Source organism: Rhinolophus hipposideros, assembly GCF_964194185.1.
Source record: "Rhinolophus hipposideros genome assembly, chromosome: 15".
NCBI lineage: Eukaryota > Metazoa > Chordata > Mammalia > Chiroptera > Rhinolophidae > Rhinolophus > Rhinolophus hipposideros.
The window spans coordinates 22,901,659-22,921,962 of NC_138061.1; the positions used below are offsets into that span (position 1 = coordinate 22,901,659).

The 20,304-nt window shown below is 38.5% G+C and overlaps 1 protein-coding gene across 1 annotated transcript in view; it reads left to right on the forward strand.

Annotated features, from left to right (window-relative positions):
- The window catches only part of ARMH3 (armadillo like helical domain containing 3), a 151,005-nt gene that overhangs the window by 117,230 nt on the left and 13,471 nt on the right, over positions 1–20,304 (forward strand). The window contains exon 24 of the mRNA XM_081074511.1: positions 4,689–4,767. Within this exon, the coding sequence (XP_080930637.1) occupies positions 4,689–4,767 (79 nt within the window). The remainder of the gene's footprint in view (positions 1–4,688; positions 4,768–20,304) is intronic.

Sequence of the window (20,304 nt, forward strand, 5' to 3'; positions counted from 1 at the left end):
ACAAATTTTTGTATAATGTTTTCTTTCTTTTGGGTATATGCGTCAGAGTAGAATTTCTGGGTTACCTGGTAACTCTATGTATTAACATTTGTGGAACTGCCAGATCACTTTCCAAAGTAGCTGTACCATTATATAATCCCACCAACAATGTATGAGAGTTCTCATTTCTCCATGTCCTTGCCAGCACTTGTTACTGTCTTTTTTATTATTTCCCTCCTAGCGGATGTGAAGTGCTGTCTTATTGGTGTTATTTATCAGATATATGATTTGCTATATTGTCTCCCATTCTGTGGGTATCTTTTTACTTTCTTGGTGGTGCCATTTACAGCACAAAAAATTTTTAACTTGACCTACCTTTTCTTTTGTCACTTGTGCTTTTGGTATACCAGCTAAGAAATCATTGCCTAACCCAAGGTCATGAAGATTTACATGTTCTTCTAAGAATTTTATAGTTTTTAGACCTTACATTTAAATCTGTGATCCATTTTGAGTTAATTTTTGTGTATGATGTGAGGTAGGGGTCCAACTTTATTCTTTTGCATATAGATACCAAGTTGTCCCAGGACCATTTCTTGAAAAGACTGTTCTTTTCCCATTTAATTGTCTTGCCACCCTTGTCAACAGGAAGCCTTAATCTTTCATAATGACTGTTTTCTCATTCATTGCCCACTCAAATTCTGCTCCTCTTCAAGTCCCCCTTTTAAAAATACTTTTTAATATGAAAGTTTTTGGCTGGCAAAAACTAGGTTTTGTTTAAATACCTGAAAGGCTGAGATCAGATGAAAACCAATCTTAAAATGCAAATAAAAAGGAAAATGCACGTCTCTTTCTTTGCCATGTATGGTGCTGTTTAGTGTGTGAGTGTGTGTGTGTGTGTGTGTGTATGCGCGTACTTTATGGCACAGGCCACTCAAACCCCCCTGCAAGATCTTTCTTTACTAAAGTCTGTGTTTCTCACTTAGTAAAGGCTAAAGGGCCAGCTCTGCTCTGCCTGAGAAGCTGGTAACCCATATAGCTACGTTTGTGGCATCTGTGGTTGGAACTTTGTAGCATAGGAACTTCAGAGTGGTCATCTTCTAGAAGAGAAGGAAATAACCCAGAAGGTAAAAGGTACAAAAAGAGGCAGTCACCTACAGAATGAGAAGCCGACTTGATCCACTCTACTGCTTTGCTAATAAACAATACTGACCCTAGCTTACCATCCGCTTTGCCTAAGTGCCAGCGTCCCTGTGAGGAGTAGAACGTCCACGTATTAGTCTTCATACCTGCCATAACAAAATACCATAGACCAGGCAGTTTAAAACACAGAAATTTATTTTCTCAGTTCTGGAGGCCAGAAGTCTCAGATCAAGGTTCAGCGGGGTCGGTTTCTGGTGAGGTCTCTCTTCCTGACTTGCAGACAGCCACCTTCTGTCTGTGTCCTTACATGGTGGAGAGAGAGAGATCTCTGTTGTCTCTTCTTATAAGGACACCAATCCTGTTGGATCAGTGCTCCACCCCTCTGACCTTATTTAACCTTAATTACATCAGTAAAGGCCCTCTCTCCAAATATAGTCACATTGGGGATTAGGGTTTCAACATATGAAAGAAATTCTTTTGAGTGGAGGGGGATGACAAGTAATCCGTATAACAACCCAATATGAATTTACTGGGGAATATTCCTGACAGCGCCTGCCCCAGCCGCCTGCTCATGTAAAACTCACTCCTCTTCCTGGTCTCTTCAGGTACCTTCTTTTCTGAGCGTTGTTTTCTGTCAGGCTAGTCAGGGGCAAGGAACTTACTTGTGTCCTGCTTTCAGTATTCACCTTCTCTGAACCTGCCCTTTTTGAAGGGTGGGGCTTGAGTAGAATGGGTGGGGAGGGAATTAAACTCAACATTCTGCTCATTCATCTTGTGGTAGAAAAAAATGTCCGTTTTTTTGTTGCTGGAACACTCAAATTTTAGGCTTCAGCACTGGACAGTTGCTACCTGTCAGGTTTTGATCAGTAAAAATGAGAGAGCTACTGTTAGAATCTCTCAACAGACCCCTTCCCCCCATTAAATATTCAAATGAGAAGGTAATATATCCTTTTGGAGGTGATATCAGTGAGAATGAAAGTCTAAAGAGAAAAGAGACACCTCCCTCATCCATAAATCAGTACGTTGTCTTTCTCCCGCTGAGCTAGTCAGGTCTAAGTCCTAGTCTGGGGCCACGGCCAGGGGGGGGCAGTGTGGAATCACAGCCCAGGTTAGCCCTGGTAGTCGCCAAACTTTCATGGGAAGTAGCAGCTACGTATTTCAGTCACTGCAAAGGCATGTGTCACTCAGTGTGGGCTGACTTAGCCTGGAATCAGTGTTCTGTCTTCTCTCTGCTTTCTCAGAACATATTTCCATTTCAACAGTATGAAGTCCTGAGAACTTTAATAAGAAGCTCCCAAGCCCTCTCTCAAATTCCTTGCTGAAGAGCCTAGAAGGACAACAGCCAGTGTCAGACTCTTTCTTACCTGTTAGGCCTAGGGCCCTATACCTGGCATCTCCAGTAGATCAGATTAGTAGTCAGATTTTATAGGTGAAGGTCCCAAAGAAACAGTAAGAAAAGTAAAGCAGAGGCATATACTCTATGCCCTTTGTGTGTACTGAGTTAGAAATTACTTACGGGGTTTAGACTGTCCCACCTCTGCCACATTTCTAAACAGTCCCTCCAGTTGCCTAGTGGGAGACCTTATTCACCTGCTGAGATCTGAAGTTCTGGGATGAGAATATCACAGGGCAGGTAGGAGGATGATTTCACCTTCATTCCAAATATAAATTCCCAGAGTGGCAAATCTGTCATAATCTTCAGCAAAACAATGTCAGCATATATGCTCTGCAGTATAAAGCACAGGGCTACTGACCCATTTCTATCCTATTTGATTTATTCATTCATGGAGTATTTAGTGAGCACCAGCTGCATGCCAGGGTTTGTGCTAGGTGTGTGACATTGCTTTATTTTATAAATGTTGCAAGAATCCTCTAAGATTTAGTCACTCTTTCAACAAACATTTATTGTACGCCTACAATGTACTATTCCTAGGTACTGTGCTAAGTGCTAAGGCAGGTATTATTACCACTTTTTCCTCTGGTGAGACATACAGCTTCCCCAAAATCATTCAGAATAACAAGTGGTCAAAATAGGATTCCAGACTATGATTTTTGTAAAGTTTCTGTCTTATAGTTTTATTATCTATATTAAATTAAGTGGTTCTGTAATTCGTTACTATCAATAAGTTATATTAAAAGAAAACATTGATTTCTATTATGTTATCATACACACATTTTAATAAACTTTTTATTTTGGAATACTTTTAGAATTACAAAAAAAAGTGCAAAAATGTGCCCCTCAACCTAATTTCCCCCATCTTACATTACCATGGTACATTTATCAACACTAAGAAACTGGCATTGATATATTACGATTAACTAAACTCCATATTTTATTTGGATTTCACCAGCTTATCCATTAATGTCCTCTTTCTGTTCCAGGATTGATTTCAGGGTATCACATTGCATTTATTTGTCATGTTTCCCAAATGTCCTCTGGTCTGTGACTATTTCTTCATGACCTTGACAGTCTTCAGGAAGACTGGTCAGATATTCTGTAGAATGTTCCCCAGTCTGTGTTTGTCTGATGTTTTTCTCGTGATTAGACTGAGGTCATAGGATTTTGGAGTGCACAACAGAGGTGAAGCGCCCTTCCCATCAGGTCATATCGGGGTTACTTGACAGCCACTGGCGGCGTTCACTTTTATCATTTGGTTAAGGTAGTGTTTGCCAGGATTCTTTACTGTAAAGTTAACTCTTTTTCCCTTTTTCTACTCTATTCTTTGGAAATAAGTCATTCAGTCTAGCCTACCCTCAGTGGGAATGGGAACTAAACTTCACCTCCTAAACAGAGAGTATCCATACATATTATTTGAAATTGTTCTGCTAGAAAGGTTTGTCTCTTCTCCCCATTTATTTAACCATTTTGATATCAATATGGACTCAAGCTAAACTCTGATCTAAGCCTATGTTTTTTCTGCTACACTAGATAAGAAATGACAAGGACCTATACCAAAGCATTGGTTTCAGGGAAATTTATTTATTTCAGATTTCGGAGATTTTTAAGAGGTAGATCTGATAAGACTCGCTGACCTTGGTGAGGGAGTGATGGAGAGGTGGGAGTGTTTGAAAAGAACACTTAGATTTTGGTTCGAATGGCTGGAAATAAAATTTTGGTTTGAAATATTAACTAACAAGTGAAGGTTGATTCTAGGCTTTGATAAAGCTGAACTTCTTCAGAGACCGTTTAGCCTATATGCTGGTCCAGCTTTACTGAGCGCCCTGTTCTCCCAAGTCAGAACAGAGAAAACTATTCTTTGTGACTGACGTACCAGGGCCCCCGGGTGCAAAGCCCTCTAAGTCCTGATTCTTGTCTGAAGGATGCTTGCTTTCGTTTTTTGTTTGGTTGTGAGGTTTTCTCTAGTTCATTTGCAGAGCAGAGATGCTCTATTCTCTAATAATTATGAAACGCTTCCCATTTCAGAGTGACCTTGTGTTCAATAAGAGAACAGTTACCCTGTGACAGTCACTCTCATGCTCTCGTACTGCAAACCAGAGAGCACATGATACTTGTTTTTAACTTCTCTTCTTCCATCTGGTGCTATATTAATGCTAATTCTTTGTTTCAGAGCCATCATCAACCACTTTAACCCCAAAATTGAATCCTACGCTGCTGTGAATCACATATCCCAACTGTCGGAGGAGCAGGTAAGTCACTACTCTCCACAGAGTGACCCTAGTTGGTGGCTAAAATCAAGGACTTGCCCTTTCTCTGATGGCACAGGGATTCTATGACTGAGCTTCTAGTGGGAGTGGCAAGAGCCAGGCTGCTGAGAGGAATTAGTAAGGGATTTGTTGATAGTACTTTAAATAGTAATGGCTTCTGCTTTTGTGCCATGAGAGGTTCATTTAATCATATAGAAGATACATAGGTGAAAATTTGGTGAATTCTTAGTTTAGAGTGGGTGATAAGGCATTTCTGTTTTTAATTTTAGACAGAGTCATTCTGATTTTTGAAAATAAAAAATGAGACCTTAGAAATAGATGAAACTGCCAATTAGAAAAATCCTAAGTTCAGCTTAATTTGAGGCTGTTTAGCTCGTTAAAACATGAGCCCTCATTGGGACAGATTTTCTTTAGTAACTGAGTTCTACTTGCCCCGAGTAATTATTTCTGAGCAGGTTTTTCGGTGGCATGGGCTGAGTTGCAGATGCAGATAGCATTGTGTGTTTCTTTTGCCTGAGTCTGGCATGATTTCCCCTTCTCCCAAAATGCCTGCACTCAGCTCTGCATTATATAATAAAAGTAGAAATGGGACTTGAATGCCTGGTATGTGCTTGAACTTGATGTTTCAGAATGAGACTCTTGAGTCCTGTTTTTTAAAAGCACAAAAATAAGACATCGTATTCACACAGTCTCCCTTCCTTCCCACCCTACTCACAAGTTGGAGGGCTGGGGTATTCAGGAGGTGAGTCCAGTATAGGCTCCAAGCCAGCATGCTCCACTCGGCCCTTTTGGCCGCACATCCGTGTAACCCTTCTCTGAGCCTCTTGCTGGCAGAGCCAGCCAGCTATAGTGTGACTGTGTGTTCCTAAAAGCTATTCAGCTCACCCAGCGAGGCACCAAGCAAGCCTTTTCCCTCACAGATAAGCTTCTCAGTATTCCCACCAGTGGCTCTTTCCTCAGCCAGATGGATCGGACTCTATTAGTCTATCAGTTGTTCCCTTTGACATATTTGTTCTCTTTTGTGAGACCAGCTGTGATAATCCATCCTCTTACTTAAACTGCTTTTATAAATGGTTTCATTTTCTTTTTTCCTATTCTGCCTGTGGAGCAGTCCTGAGTCCCATTCTTTGATACTGCTGCTCTCATGAGGTGCTTGGAGATGCTACCTGTTTCCTGATGTACCAATTCAGATCGGTTTTCATATCATTTCTATACAAAAGAATTCACTATCTCGAGTTTTGTTCACTGAGAGAAAAGGTGACTTTCCTATCACAGTGAGCTCTGGTTAGCTAAAAGCTTTTTTTTTTTTTTTTTTTTAAAGGAAGACACATTTTCCCTGTCAGTCACGCGCAGTATTCATCCCCCAGCAGTTTGGGAAGGTCAGGCTGAAATCTTTCTACAGCAGTAGCAGCCACAGACCAATAATAAAAGTCCATTCTGGTGCATGAGGCAAATCTGGAAAAGGATGATTAGCAAGCACGTGTCTTCACCCTCCTCCAACTTCTTTCCAAGTTAAATGAAGTGATGAAAAGTGCCTCTCAAAAAGAGTCCACAAGCCAAAGATGAGATGATTTCTATGGAGAAGGAGAGTAGATAGCCCTGTGTGAGAATGGGGAAGGCATGGCAGCTCTCAAAGATTTATTTACTGTGTTTCCCCGAAAATAAGACCTAGCCAGAGCATCAGCTCTAACGCGCCTTTTGGAGCAAAAATTAATATAAGACCCGATATTATATTATATTATATTATATTATATTATATTATATTATATTATATTATATTATACCCAGTAGTATAGTATAGTATAGTATAGTATAGTATAGTATATAAGACCGGGTCTTACATTAAAATAAGACCAGGTTTTTCATTAATTTTTGCTACAAAAGGCACATTAGAGCTGATAGTCCGGCTATGTCTTATTTTTGGGAAAACATGGTACTTAATCAATAAATAATTACATGCCTGCTGTATACAAGGTGCAGTGCTGGGTAGTGGGGATCAATGATGAATAATCTAAGTGTAGTCCTTGCTCTCATCGAGTTTTTGTATACTCATAACCTCTCTTAATCCTTTCCACTTGGGGAGTGGGGGAAGGGTTGTAATATTCTGGGACCCTTTTCAAAACTTCCCTCAAAATAGTTGTTGCTTCCTTTCCCTGACTGACTTTGAAAGGCACTAAATGACAGCATTAGGGTACACTTGGTTTTATTCTCAGCACAATCGGATTAGAAGTATTTGACCGCTTTGTTAATCTCCAACATGTGTTGGAGCACTTCTCTCCCTTCACTTATGAACGTATAATGCTAACATCACTGAATTTTGAGTGTATTCACAGCTTCCCAAAGAGATGGCTTTGAGATGCAGTAGGGTCCTGTAGCTGTTAGCAGCAAACTAAGTAGAAAGAAAAAAAAATCAGGAACTTAATCCCCATGTAGATTTTAAAGTACTCCCAAACTGAAGCCTAAAGACCAGGGATAGGCGTTAACTGGAATTTGTAGCACCCAGTAAGATAGAAGACAAGAGAGGGCTCTTTGATAGATTTGCCTGCCCGGCCTGCCATTTTTTTTCTGGCAAGAGATTTGTGGATATTTGAGTTCTGACATTCCCCCCAGACATGTTCCAGCCTCTGTGTGAGACATTTCAAGGTAATGCTTGTAAATCCATTATTGCTTATTAAACAAAGCCCATTCTCTCACACTGGGTTGGGGTTTTTTTGTTATTTTTTTTCCAGTTGTACAGAAGATAGATGACACTTACTTTTCATTGGCTTCATGGAGGGCAAAGCTTTTTAATCAGTTAATACCCTCAGCATGACTGAATGGTCGTGCATTTCCTAATGTAATAAACTGCATGAATTTTTATATTGTATACACAAGTGTCATATTTGCCTGGGGTTGATAGTGAAGCTTGTTCATGTTGACTTTTTTTTTTGTATGTGATAAAATATACATAAAATTTACCATCTTAACCATTTTAAGTGTACTATTCAATGGCATTAAGTACATTTACATTTTGTGCAAACACCCCTACTATCCATCTCCAGAACTTTTTCATCATTCCATACTGAAATCCTATACCCATTAAATGATAACTCCCCATTTTCCCCTGCCCCTAGGCCCTGGTAACCACTGTTCTACTTTCTGTCTCTCTATATTTGACTACTCTAGGTGCCTCATGTAAGTGGACTCATAATATTTGTCCTTTTGGATATGGTTTATTTCACTTAACATAATTAATGTCTTCAATGTTCATCCGTGTTGTAGCATGTACCAGAATTTCATTCCTTTTCAACACTAAATAATATTCCATTGTGTGTATATACCATGTTTCCCCAAAAATAAGACCTAGCCGGACCATCAGCTCTAAAGTGTTTTGGAGCAAAAATTAATATAAGACCTGGTCTTCTTTTAGTATAAGACCCAGTATAATATATAATATAATATAATATAATATAATAATATATAATATAATATCTGGTCTTATTTTAATATAATATATAATAATATAGTATAATTAATATGATTTCAACTTAATATATTAATTTTTGCTCCAAAAGACGCATTCGAGTTGATGGTCTGGCTAGGTCTTATTTTCGGGGAAACACGGGTTAGCTCATTTTGTTTATTTATGGTGGACATTTAGGTTGTTTCTACCTTTTGGCTATTGTGAAGAATGTTGCTGTTAACATTGGTATATAAATAGCTGTTCGAGTCCCTGACGTTAGTTCTTTTGTATACATACCCAGAAGTGGAATTGCTGGATCAAATGGTACTTCTATGTTTAAGTTTTTGAGAAACCACCATACTGCTTCCTATGGTGTACCATTTCACATTCCAACTTGTCCACATCATTGCCAATATTAGTTTTCTGGGTTTTTTGTTTGTTTGTTTGATATAGCCATCCTAATTGGTGTGAAGTGGTATCTCGTGGTTTTGATTAACGTTTCCCTAATCATTATTGATGTTGAGCATGTTTTCATGTGTTTATTGGCCATTTGTCTGTCTTCTTTGGAGAAATGTCTATTCAAGCTCTTTGCCCATTTTTTAATTGGGTTTGGTTTTTTGTTGTTGAGTTTTAGTTCTTTATATAGTATTCTGTGTATTAATTCCTCATCAGATATATAATTTGCAAATATTTTCTCCCATTCTGTGGTTGCTTTTTTACTATGTTGACAGTATCTCTTGATGCACAGAAGTTTTTAATTTTGATGAAACCTTACTTGTCTATTTCTTCGTTTGTTGTCTGTACTTTTGGTATCTTAAGAAACCTTTGCCAAATCCAATGGTATGAAGTTTTTCCCCTGTTTTCTTCTAAGGGTTTTATAGTTTTACTTCTTACATTTAGGCCTTTGATCCATTTTGAGTTAATTTTTGTATATGGTGTTTGTTAAAGGCATTTGACTTATTTTTGTATTTCACATATCTTAATGAATAAAAATTATGGAGAAGATAGAACTTTCTTTCCAAGAACTGTGAAACTACTCCCAGTTTATCCCCTACTGGGTTTGCTTGTCTCTAGGACATCTTGTAAAAATTGCCCTTCAGGCCTCTTGCCCACCCTCAGCTGAGGTTTATCTCCTTTCTCTCCCCAGTGTGGCTTGTTGGTAAGCATCTGTCCCTAGCTGGTACAATCATTTGATGTGCTCCCCACCCCCAGTGGCCTGTACCCGGATTTTCATTCTCCTAGTAGGATGGCTGGGTCTCACAATCTGTTTCATAAGTCCCAATGACCCTTTTGTCTGTACTAAATAAATGTAGATGAAAGGTATTTAAGAGAAACTCTTGACCCCAGGCTACGTCTTGGGTTTGGATGCTTTGAAGACATCCGTCTTGATGACGCAATCCTCTCTTCAGAGAAGTATGTTAAAATAGAAGAACTCTTCAGGGGGTTCTCCTTCCTGTCTTTTCCTATCCTAACCTCTCATATACTCCCTCTCCTTTATTCCTGCTTTTCACATTAGGAAAAATACTTGTTACAATTGACTAGATCATATTAGAAATGGGTCCACATTCAAGAGGTCTGTTAGGAAATCGCTTGGAATAATATTAGTTCACAGGTTCTTAACCTAAAGTCCAAGAATAGGCTTTAGAGAATTATTGCACACGCTGAAATTGTGTGTAAAACTATGTATATGTCCTTTTTTTTTTCTTGAAGAGGGTCCATCTTTCTTAAAATTCTTAATCAGTCTTTGACACCCCACACCCAATTTTTTTTAAGAACCATTAGCTTAGCTGCCTTGAATAATACCTCATTCTTTCCTTGCCCCCAAAGCCCTTAGACTTTTGAAAATGCCCACTGAGGATCTTGAGCTCCTTTTAGGCTATTTATTTACTATTTGTTTTGGTTTACAAATGCTATGACATACTGATTTATATCAGCTTTAATTTCCTTATAGGCAAGAGAGGGCTTCATAGTGGAACTTTACAGAAGAATCTCTAGAGCCCTGAATGTCTAGAGTACATGGTGACAATTTAAAATTCAAGTCAAAACCTCCTCTGAGCACCTGATTCCTTAAGCTTTCAGTCACATTAATGACCAGTTTTGTTCCTTTGAAATATACCATTGGAAAGCAAGAAAATGATTGGCCCACTCTTACTTTCTTTAGCCTTCATTCAGATATCAGTATTTCAGCATCTAGTACCTGCTCTGTGCTTCAGAATGAGCTAGGCATTTGAGGGATATAGAGGTATGATAAGGGGCCTTTGTTCTCAAAGGATGGAGTAAGTGCAAGAGATGGTTTAAGGCAACTTATTGTCTATAGCCTGACCAGTTCTAGCAGTAGGATCTGTGAGTTCCCGTTAAGAGAAAGATCTCTGCAAGTCGTGGTGGTCAGGAAAGGAGTGAACACTTTGAGCTGGAAGAGGAGGGATAGGATTAGATAAATGGAGAGGCACAGATTGTAAAATGTACTCAAAGTCAGGACCTGGAAAGGACAGAAAGAATGGAGAAGAGTCCTAGAGTTTCTGTAAGTCTTATCCTTGGGCCACAGGGTACCCAGAATTGGATGATTTAGGAATATAATTCACCAATTTAAATGATCATAGCTTCCATAATCTGTGATGCACTGACTCTGGTCCTGATTGTACTGCCTTTGATTCAATTCACAAGTGTCCATCAAGGGCCCGGTGTGAGCCAGCTCCAGTGCTACCCATCTGGTAAGACGTAATGGGCAAACCTGTCCTTTTTGTTTTTGGTAAAAATCATATAATAAAAGATGTACCATCTTAATCATTTCTAAGTGTACAGTACAGTAATGTTAATATACGTACATTGTTGTGCAGTCTATGCACAACATATGTCTAGAACCTTTTTATCTTGCAAAACTGAAACTATTCATTGAACAACTCCGCTTCCTTCCCTCCCCCACTTCTGGCAACTACCATTCTATTTGTTTCTAAAAGTGGGCAAATCTGTCTTGAAGTTGGTGTTCCTTTCAACCAAGTGGCCCAGGGGCTTGCTAAAAATTTCTCTACATACAAACTTGGGAATTTTCTGAGAAGATCAGAAAGGTGAACTGCTGGTACCCCCATATGTCACAGGACCATAGGAATATATACCCAGATTCCTAAGCTTTCTACATTAGGAATTTTACAGTTTTACCTCCCATTATTTATTTAAGTCTTCCCCTCTCACTAGGGCTTAGGATTTTAGATTCAGAGGAGGCCTGTGCAATGTAATTACAAAAGGTATCTTCAAAAGTATTATGACTATCATTCACTTGTGGGAGTAAGTTAAAGTAAGTTAGGGAAACAAAAAATGCTTCACATCTGAATGAGTGAAGGTTGCATTAGATGCTAAGTATTAATACTGATGAGTATTTACGTCGTTAGTAATCTTTCTAAACCTTTTTGATTTCCTCCTGATCTTAAGATAAGAGCTACTACACAACTGCTGGGTATTTACAAATCCTAATGAAACGTAGCCGGAGTGAGATACTAATAAAAGGAGAGCCCTAGTTTGTGGGGCAAGCATTGTTAGGGGCCCCTGGTGGCATCCATTACTTGAGAACATCTAGGAGAAAACCCAAAAAGATCTTGAGGAAATATCCTAAGAACTTCAAGGCTTACGAGGAAAATGGAGCCTGATACTTCAGCTTTAGAGTTGTTGGCCCTTGGCATGTTAGTAAATGTTTAACAACTACAACGCAGGGCTGAGTGGTGGGAAGGGGACTAATTTGGAGTGTTGGGTGTGAATGCTCCCATTATGGCTGCCAGTGTGAAGCCAAGTGGCTCTCACAGCGCTTGAAAATTTGACACTCAGCTCTCACAGGCCAAGCACGCATGAGCCAGCTCCATTACCACTGGTGGTTCTGGAAGACTGAGAGAAGGGGGCTGTCACACACTGAGGCAGGGCTTTCTGAGCAGGAGGCGAGTGTGGTGTGTAAAGTTCTCCCCCAAGCAATTGAGGCCTCTGAGCAGCCCACTCTGAGAGCCCCTGTGAAGTTTTCTAATCTTAGAACTGGGCCTTAATCACCATGGAAGGCAACCCTGGCAGAGATGTGCTGGAGAGCTGAGATTTCAGACTCCCGCGGTAGCCGTAACTCAGTTTCCTGTATTTGGCATCATGTTTTTCTACAACATCCTGTGCTTTTGCACTGCTTCTCTGTAACCCCGAGTGATGGTTGCTGTGGGAACTCTTATTGAGTGCAAGCATGTGACGTGAATGTTGGCTGTCTGACCCTGCCTTCCTGTTCCCTTTGTTTAGGTTCTGGCATTTCACTTGACTTGTTTGGCAGGAATAAAAAGTTTGATGTGAGTTGTTTGTTCACTGGATTCACTGAAAAAGGAAAGACAGAGTCTAAGGCAGAGGGACTTACCTCAGAAATCCTAGAAGCTACTTACCTCAGAAATCAACTTTGTTACGGTATATAGGGCATCTTGAGAAGGTCCATATAGAGGGTCTGCTGATTACTTGCTGCCAGGTTGGCCACTGTCTTATTTGAACCAGGAGGTAAGCTGCACTATCAGAGATATAGGAGAGAATATCGTGGATTTTAAAAGAACACATAAAAGGAAAGGAACAACTAGTAGTTATTGAGCTAGGCACTTTTACATAGGTTATTGACATGATTCTTATATCAACTATTTGAGGTAGGTACATTTATCCACATTTTATAGATCAGGATGCTAAAGAGATGATGTGTTCAAGGTTACACAGCTGTTAGTGGCCATAATATGAACCTAGGTCTACCTGAGTTTTTTCCATTTCATCAGGTTGAGGCATGTGTGACAACCTGAGCTTGTCAGGTATTCTGAAGGAAGGGGCCAGCCAGGGATAGGAAGGTGGATGGAGAAGCAGGGAGAGTGAAAATAACAGGACTCATTCCTGGCGGTGGGGAAAGGACCTGGTTTGGGAAGGGCCCATTCAGGTGAGGAAAGAAAGTACTGGAGAGTTTACCTACCAGTTAGGCAGACATGCCTCAGTACAGGCTCCTAGCATAGTACGATAACTTTGTAAATGAGAGAAAAGTCTCTCTATTCCTTCTAAGCATATTAGGAAGGTCACTATGAGAAATAAAGCTTTTCCACACACCAAAAGAGCATGGTGTTTTAAAAAAATATTCTTATTTCTTTCTTTTAATAGATAATATATTTATGTGGGTCAAAATCTAAAAGGTAGGACACTGAATTTTAATTGTTTTTAAAGTAATAGTTCAGTTTTGTTTCAAAAAAAAGGCAAAATGAAGACTCAAAATTTATGTCCCACAGCCAAGCTGGATGACAGGGGTCACTGGTAAAGGACTCCGCTTATTATTCATCTCTGCCACTGTCAGCATTTTCTCCAATTAAGTATGAGTTTTGAAATGCTCATCACCTACATTTCTGGTCTTCCTCAGTCAGGCTTCATTGCCAATGAAACATCATTGGCAGTGCTTAGAAGGGATCGTGGTGGAGCCCACGGGAATCCCCGCGCTTGGCAGCTTTTCAGGAGGTTACAGAAGACAAGCAGGCCTTGCTTCTTGGTTTAATCTTGGAAGGATCCTTTGTCCTAGTTATTAGATAAGACTGTACAGGTAGGACTTCCCTCTTCAGGTTGCTTTTTAGCCACCTCCTTTCTTCCAAATAGATCTTTGGGAACTTTTGTTTTATTTCCACTGAAGTACCTCCCCAGGAAGTAGCTTAAAACTCTGGAAGGTACGCTGAGAAAAAGCATGGTTTGCCACTGTTGTAAACATCAGAAGCCAGACATGTTGCTATGTAAACATTTGTCTCTGTTGGAAGCTTTGTTAATTGGAAATGTTTTTGCTAAGTACCATAACAGCACTTTGACCTTTCACGGTGATCCTGCTCAAAGAAAGGTGCAGTCTTGAAAATGACCCAGCCATCCAGAAGGGAAACTCTGGACAGCCTACAAATGGCATTTCTGTTAAAGAATTCTGTCTGTTAGGGAGGAATAGATAAGTGAGGTTTGGCAGGGAGGCAGAGACCCCATTTCAAATTGCCAATGAATTAGGAGCAGAGATAGTGTTTTCTGTCTCCCTCCCTGAGATGTGATATGTTTCCAAGGAATGAAACCTCAGGAGGGGAGGACAGAGACATCTGCATTTTGGTTTGAGGTGGGCTGCTGTTTCCCCTGCAATAAGCCATAGAGAAGGAGAAGGCCTGACGTGGTATTTGTGTGTCATTTTCCCCCACCCCCATTACCTTGGCTGCCTTTTAGTTTGATTGCATGCCTTGCTTGTGCAGGGTAAGGGCCTGGGCATGTTGGATCTGTAATTAGTGCAAAGAAAAGGTTCACACGGGGTGTCTAGGGCTTCAACCACATAAAGTCAGGGAGGTGGGGCAACTGCCCAGGGAAATTAAAGAAAGTCACTGTCACCACTCCTTTAACCAACTGATGGCCTCTCACTAATCACCCACTGTGAGGTTCATTATCTGGTCCACCTTGCTGAAGGGCAGAGCCAGTCTGTCAGATCAATAAATCTCAGGGCAATGGAGAGCCCTTTGGCAGCAGGCTTGAAAGACATGGATAGACTGGGGAAACTGGCCATCTAAAATTGGTTCTGAAATCGAATTTGGTCCTGAAGTATATGAGACGAAAATAGAAAGGGAAAAAATCTGCATATTGTATGCAGGGTGGCCGTATAGAGGAAACAGTGATGTTTTTTACAAATAAAAGGCATCATCTTTCTCATCCTAAGAGATTCATGTCCACCTTTTGGATCCTTGTTTCCAAAGAATTGTATTGGATAATTGTGCCCTGGAGAGAGACCCAGGTTTTAGCTTCCATAGAAAGTCCCTGTAAGCACCCAGTGAGGGGCCTGGGGAGGGGAGGATGCTCCCTCAGCTGGGGCCTGGGATTTCATTAGCAGGCTGCTGTTTGTTCTAGTTGTTGTGGTATTGGCTCCTTTTCTGTTTTTTCTGCTGCTTTGAACTGTTCTTAAAAAGAACCAACTTTCCTCCCAAGGAAGCTCTCAGAGCCTGCTTTGGTCTAAGAATTCTCTGCTTCTGGGCGTCCTTGGTTAGTGCAATAAGACAAGGAATGGGTGCCCTAGCTTCAAGTTCCCCAGATTATTTCTTTTTTGTGTAAAAATATAGAAGTATCTGCTGTGTGCCAAGCTATAAAAATGCAAAAATCATATTTGCCCTTGAGGACTTCACAGTACTTTCCTGCTTAGACCTTTGCCTGTGTGCTCTGCCATAGACCTCACTCAGCGATGTATTTGACGTGCTTGCAGTAGCCCTACCTGACTCTTTATTAGCCTAAGGACAGATAAACCTTCCTGTTCTCCTTGTACTCTAGTGAAATACTGCCTCATTATAAATCCATAAAAGGTTGGCTAGTGGTCCTTATTTGGAGTGAGTTTTCACAATGAGAGCCATGATCATTTCATGTCTTTCATCTCTCAGTTTCATAAAAAAAGACAAAATCAGAACCTTGATTAGATGTCTTTGGAAAGGACAGGACCCTGTAAGTCCCTGAACTTGGTAAATGACTGGGTTTGTCAGAAGTTCTAGGTAAGTACACCCACCTAAAAAAAACATCCTGTGGCTGGTGCACAGCTGAAAATGATTCCAAACACCATTGATTGCTACCTGGAGTCCATTTAATTTGTCGGGGAGTAATGCCAGGGGTGGAGGAGTGGAAGAGAGGAGTACAGTGAGGGGAATCCTTGGCAGTATCGAAATACTAAGAACTCCTAGCTTAGGGTTACTGATATCAGTCTGACTCATTCTTGCCTCAACCAAAAATGGAATAGTAAGACCAAAAAAAAGACATACGCTTACTGCCATAGTCATGCTTTTTTTTTTTTTTTTGACTAATTAGGATTTACTGGACTTATTTTTTATTTAACTTTATTGAGGTATAATTAACATACACTAAAATATATTTATGTAACCACCACCCACACCACAACCACAAAAAGCCTGCTAAGATTTTGATTGGAATTACATTAACTTTATAGATCAACTTGGAGGAAAATTGACACTAACAATATTGTTTCAAACCCATGAACATAATATGCCTTTCCATTTATTTAGATCTTTAAAATTTTCTCATTAATGTTTTATAGTTTTTTAGCATACTGTTTTTTGCCTATTTTGTTCCGTCCCTAAATATTTCATTTTTATATTATATAAACAGTATATGATTAAATTTTGATATCCAATTCTTTTTTGCCAGCATATAGAAATACAATTATTTTTAAATTGACCTTTTCCCCTGTAACTTTGGTAAACTCATTTATTATTTTTTTAGAGTCTGCAGAGTTTACTGTGCTCACAATCATATCGTATACAAATAAATTAAGTTTTACCACTTTCTTTAAAATCTGTATACATTTGATTTATTTTTCTTTCCTGTTGCACTGGCTAAGACCTTCAGTACAACATCGAAGTGGTAAGAGTAGACACCCTTGCCAGATCTTCAGGAGAAAGCATTTGGTCTTTCATCATTAAGCAGTATGTTAGCTGTAAGTTTTCATAGATTCCCTTTATTAGGTTGAGGGAGTTCCCTCCTATTCCAAGTTTGCTGAGAGTTTTTATTATGAATGGATGTTTACTTTTGTCAGTACTTTCTCTGCACATATTGAGATCATATGGATTTTTGCTGGATTTTTTTTTGCTTTTATTCTATTAATATGATGACTGATTTTTAAATATTCATCTAACCTTAAACTCCTGGGATAAACCCCTTTAGATCATAATACAGTACTTAGTTTATATATTACAGAATTTGAGTTGCTAATATTTTGTTGATTATTTTTGTGTCACTGTTTATGAGGGATATTAGTTCATAGTATTTTTTTTTCTTTTTATAAATTTTATTGGGGAATATTGGGGAACAGTGTGTTTCTCCAGGGCCCATTAGCTCCAAGTGGTTGTCCTTCGATTTAGTTGTGGAGGGCGCAGCTCAGCTCCAAGTCCAGCCTCTGTTTTCAATCTTAGTTGCAGGGGGCACAGCCCACCATCCCATACAGAAATTGAACCGGCACCTTGTTGAGAGTTAGCGCTCTAACCAACTGAGCCATCCAGCCTCCCCTCTGGAGGTTCAGCGGCAGCTCTTTGTCTTCAGTCTAGTTGTGGAGGGCGCAGCTCACTGGCCCATGTGGGAATCCACCTGGCAACCCTGGTGTTCAGAGCTCACGCTCCAACCAACTGAGCCATTCTGGCCACCCTAGTTCACAGTATTCTTGTGATGTCTTTGTCTGGTTTTGATATTAGAGTAATGCTGCCCTATAAAATGAGTTGGGGAATATTCCTTACTTCATTTTTAAGAAGAATTTATGTAAGATTGGTAGTAGTTCTTGCTTATGATTAATAGAATTCACCAGTGAAGGCATCCAGACCTAGAATTTTCTTTGTGGAAAGAATTTTTTTTTCCAGCAGCAATCATTTATTGAACACTTACTATGTTACAGTGCAGTGCTAAGTGCCTTATATGCATCATTCTTTTCAATCCTCACAATACTCCATGAGATAGGTACTATTATCCTGCTTATTTTAAAGCAAGGGAAAATGAAGCTGAAGGATGCTTAGGTATTAAGTGATTGAGTTGACTCCAACACCAACAGTCTTTGCTGGAATGGATGTGGGAAGAATTTTTACCCAATATTTTATTATGGAAAATTTCAAACATACAGTAAAGTTGAAAAAATTGTATAGTGAATACCAATCTAACTACCACTTAGATTCTGCCATTTACGTTTACTCTATCACATATCTGATCCATCGGATGAATCTCCATCAGTCCATCTTCTACTTTATACATTCCACAGTAAATTGCATATATCGGCATACTTCTGTAGTGAACATTTTAATTAGTAATTCAATTTCTTCAATACATTTAGGGATTGTCAGGTTTTCTGTTTGTTCTTGAGCCTAACACTATAATTTGTGTCTTTGAATAGGTTACTCATTCATGTAGGTTGTTGAATTTATTGGCGTAAGTTGTTCATAATACTCTCCTTTTTTCCTTTAAATGCTTATAGGATTTATCATTCATTATATGGACACTGTGTGTTTTCTTTTTTGTTCCTGATCAGTCTGGCTAGAGGTTTATCAATTTTATTAATCTTTTCAAAGAATCAACTTTTAGTTACATTGATTTTCTTTTGTTTTTCTGTTTTGTATTTCATTGATTTATATGATTATCTTTCTTATTTTCTTTGCTTTGCTTTAGTTTAATTTGCTCGTTTTCTAATTTCTTAGGTAGAAACTTAGTTCATTGATTTTAATTCTTGTTTTCTGATATAAAAATTTAGTGCTGTAAGTTTCCCATGTTAGCAACGTCCCACAAATTTTGGTATGCTCTGTTTTCATTTTTGTTCAGTTCAAAGTATTTTCTCATTTCTTTTGTAATATTTCGAAATCTGTTGTTTCGTTTTCATTATTTGGGGATTTTTGCAGATGCATTTCTGTTATTAATTTCTTATTTAATTCCCTGGTAAACAAAAAATACATTCCATGTTATTTCAGTCCTTTTAAATTTATTGAGATTTGTTTTATGGTCCAGCATATGATCTGTCTTATTGAATGTTCTATGTGCTGTTGAGTAGAATTTTCTCTGTATGCCTTTAGGTCAAGTTGGTTGGTTTAAATCTTTTGTCTTTACTGATGTTCTGTCTACTTGTTCTATCAGTCACTGAGAAAAGTATTGGAGCCTACAACTGTAATAGTAGACTTTTCTATTTCTTCTTTCAGTTCTGTCAGTTTTGCTTCATTTAGAATTTTGAATTTCTGTTATTAGATGTACATACATACAGAATTGTCTTTGTAATGAGCTGACTCCTTTATCATTTTGAAGTTTCACTCTTTATTCCTGATAATATTCCTTGTTTTGAAGTCTCCTTTGTCAGATATTAATATATCAATTCTACTTTGTTTCAGTTAATGTTTACATTGCATATCTTTTTATCTCTTTTTACTTTCAATCTATCTGTGTCTTTATATTTTAGGTGGATTTCTTTGAGACAGCCCATAGTTGGGTCTTGATTTTATATCCAGTCTAACATCTCTGCCTTTTAATTGAAAAAAGGGTTACAGTTAATATATTTATCAACACAGCTGAGTTAAAATCTGCCATTTTGCTTTTGTTTTCTATTTCTCTCATCAGGTTTTTTTATTCATTTTTTCTTTTTCTGCCTTTCTCTTGGATTAACCGAGTATATTTAGTACTCCATTTTATGTCCACTATTGACTTTTCACTATGCATCTTCATTTAATTTTTTTCTTTTTAGTGTTTGCTCTAGGGCTTACAATATACATCTTTAACTTACCACAGTGTACCTTCAAAATAATGTTATATTACTTCATATAACAAGTAATAACCTAGTAATAATATATTTCCATTTGCCACCATCCTGTCCTTTGTACTGGTGTCATACATTTTTCTTCGAGCTTTATTATAAATGTCATAGTACATTGTTATTTTTGCTGTAAAGAGTCAATTATCTTTTTTCCCTCGGTTTTAAATTTATGTAAAAGTCTTTTATAATTACCCATGTATTTACCATTTCTAGTGTTCTGTATTTCTATTTATAGAACCAGATAACGTAATTTTCCTGCTGCCAGAAGAACTTCTTTTAATATCTATTGGAGTGCAGGACTGTTGACAACACATTCTCTCGGATTGTTTGTTTGCAATGGTCTTCATTTTACCCTCATTTCTGAAAAAGTTTTTTTGCTGGATAGAGATTTCTAGGTTAACAGTAGTTTTTTCTTTTGCCAGATATCATTCCGTTGTTTGCTGGCTTATATAGTTTCTGATAAGAAGTGTGAATTCTTACCTTTAGTCCTCTGTACATAATGTGTTTTTTTCCCCTCTGATGGCTTTATTAACTCTTTAACACTGATTTTCAGCAATTTTACTATGATATGCGTTATAGCTTCCATTTTGCTCTTTGTTACATTCATGGTTATCTTTAAATATTTGAACGTTTATACTCATATTTATAATAGTTCTTTAAATAATTCTTGTTACCAATTCTATCATCTCATTTCTGGGTCTGTTTCTATTGACTGATGTTTTTCTTGGTTATAAGTCACATTTTCCTGCTTCTTGACATGACTGGTAATTTT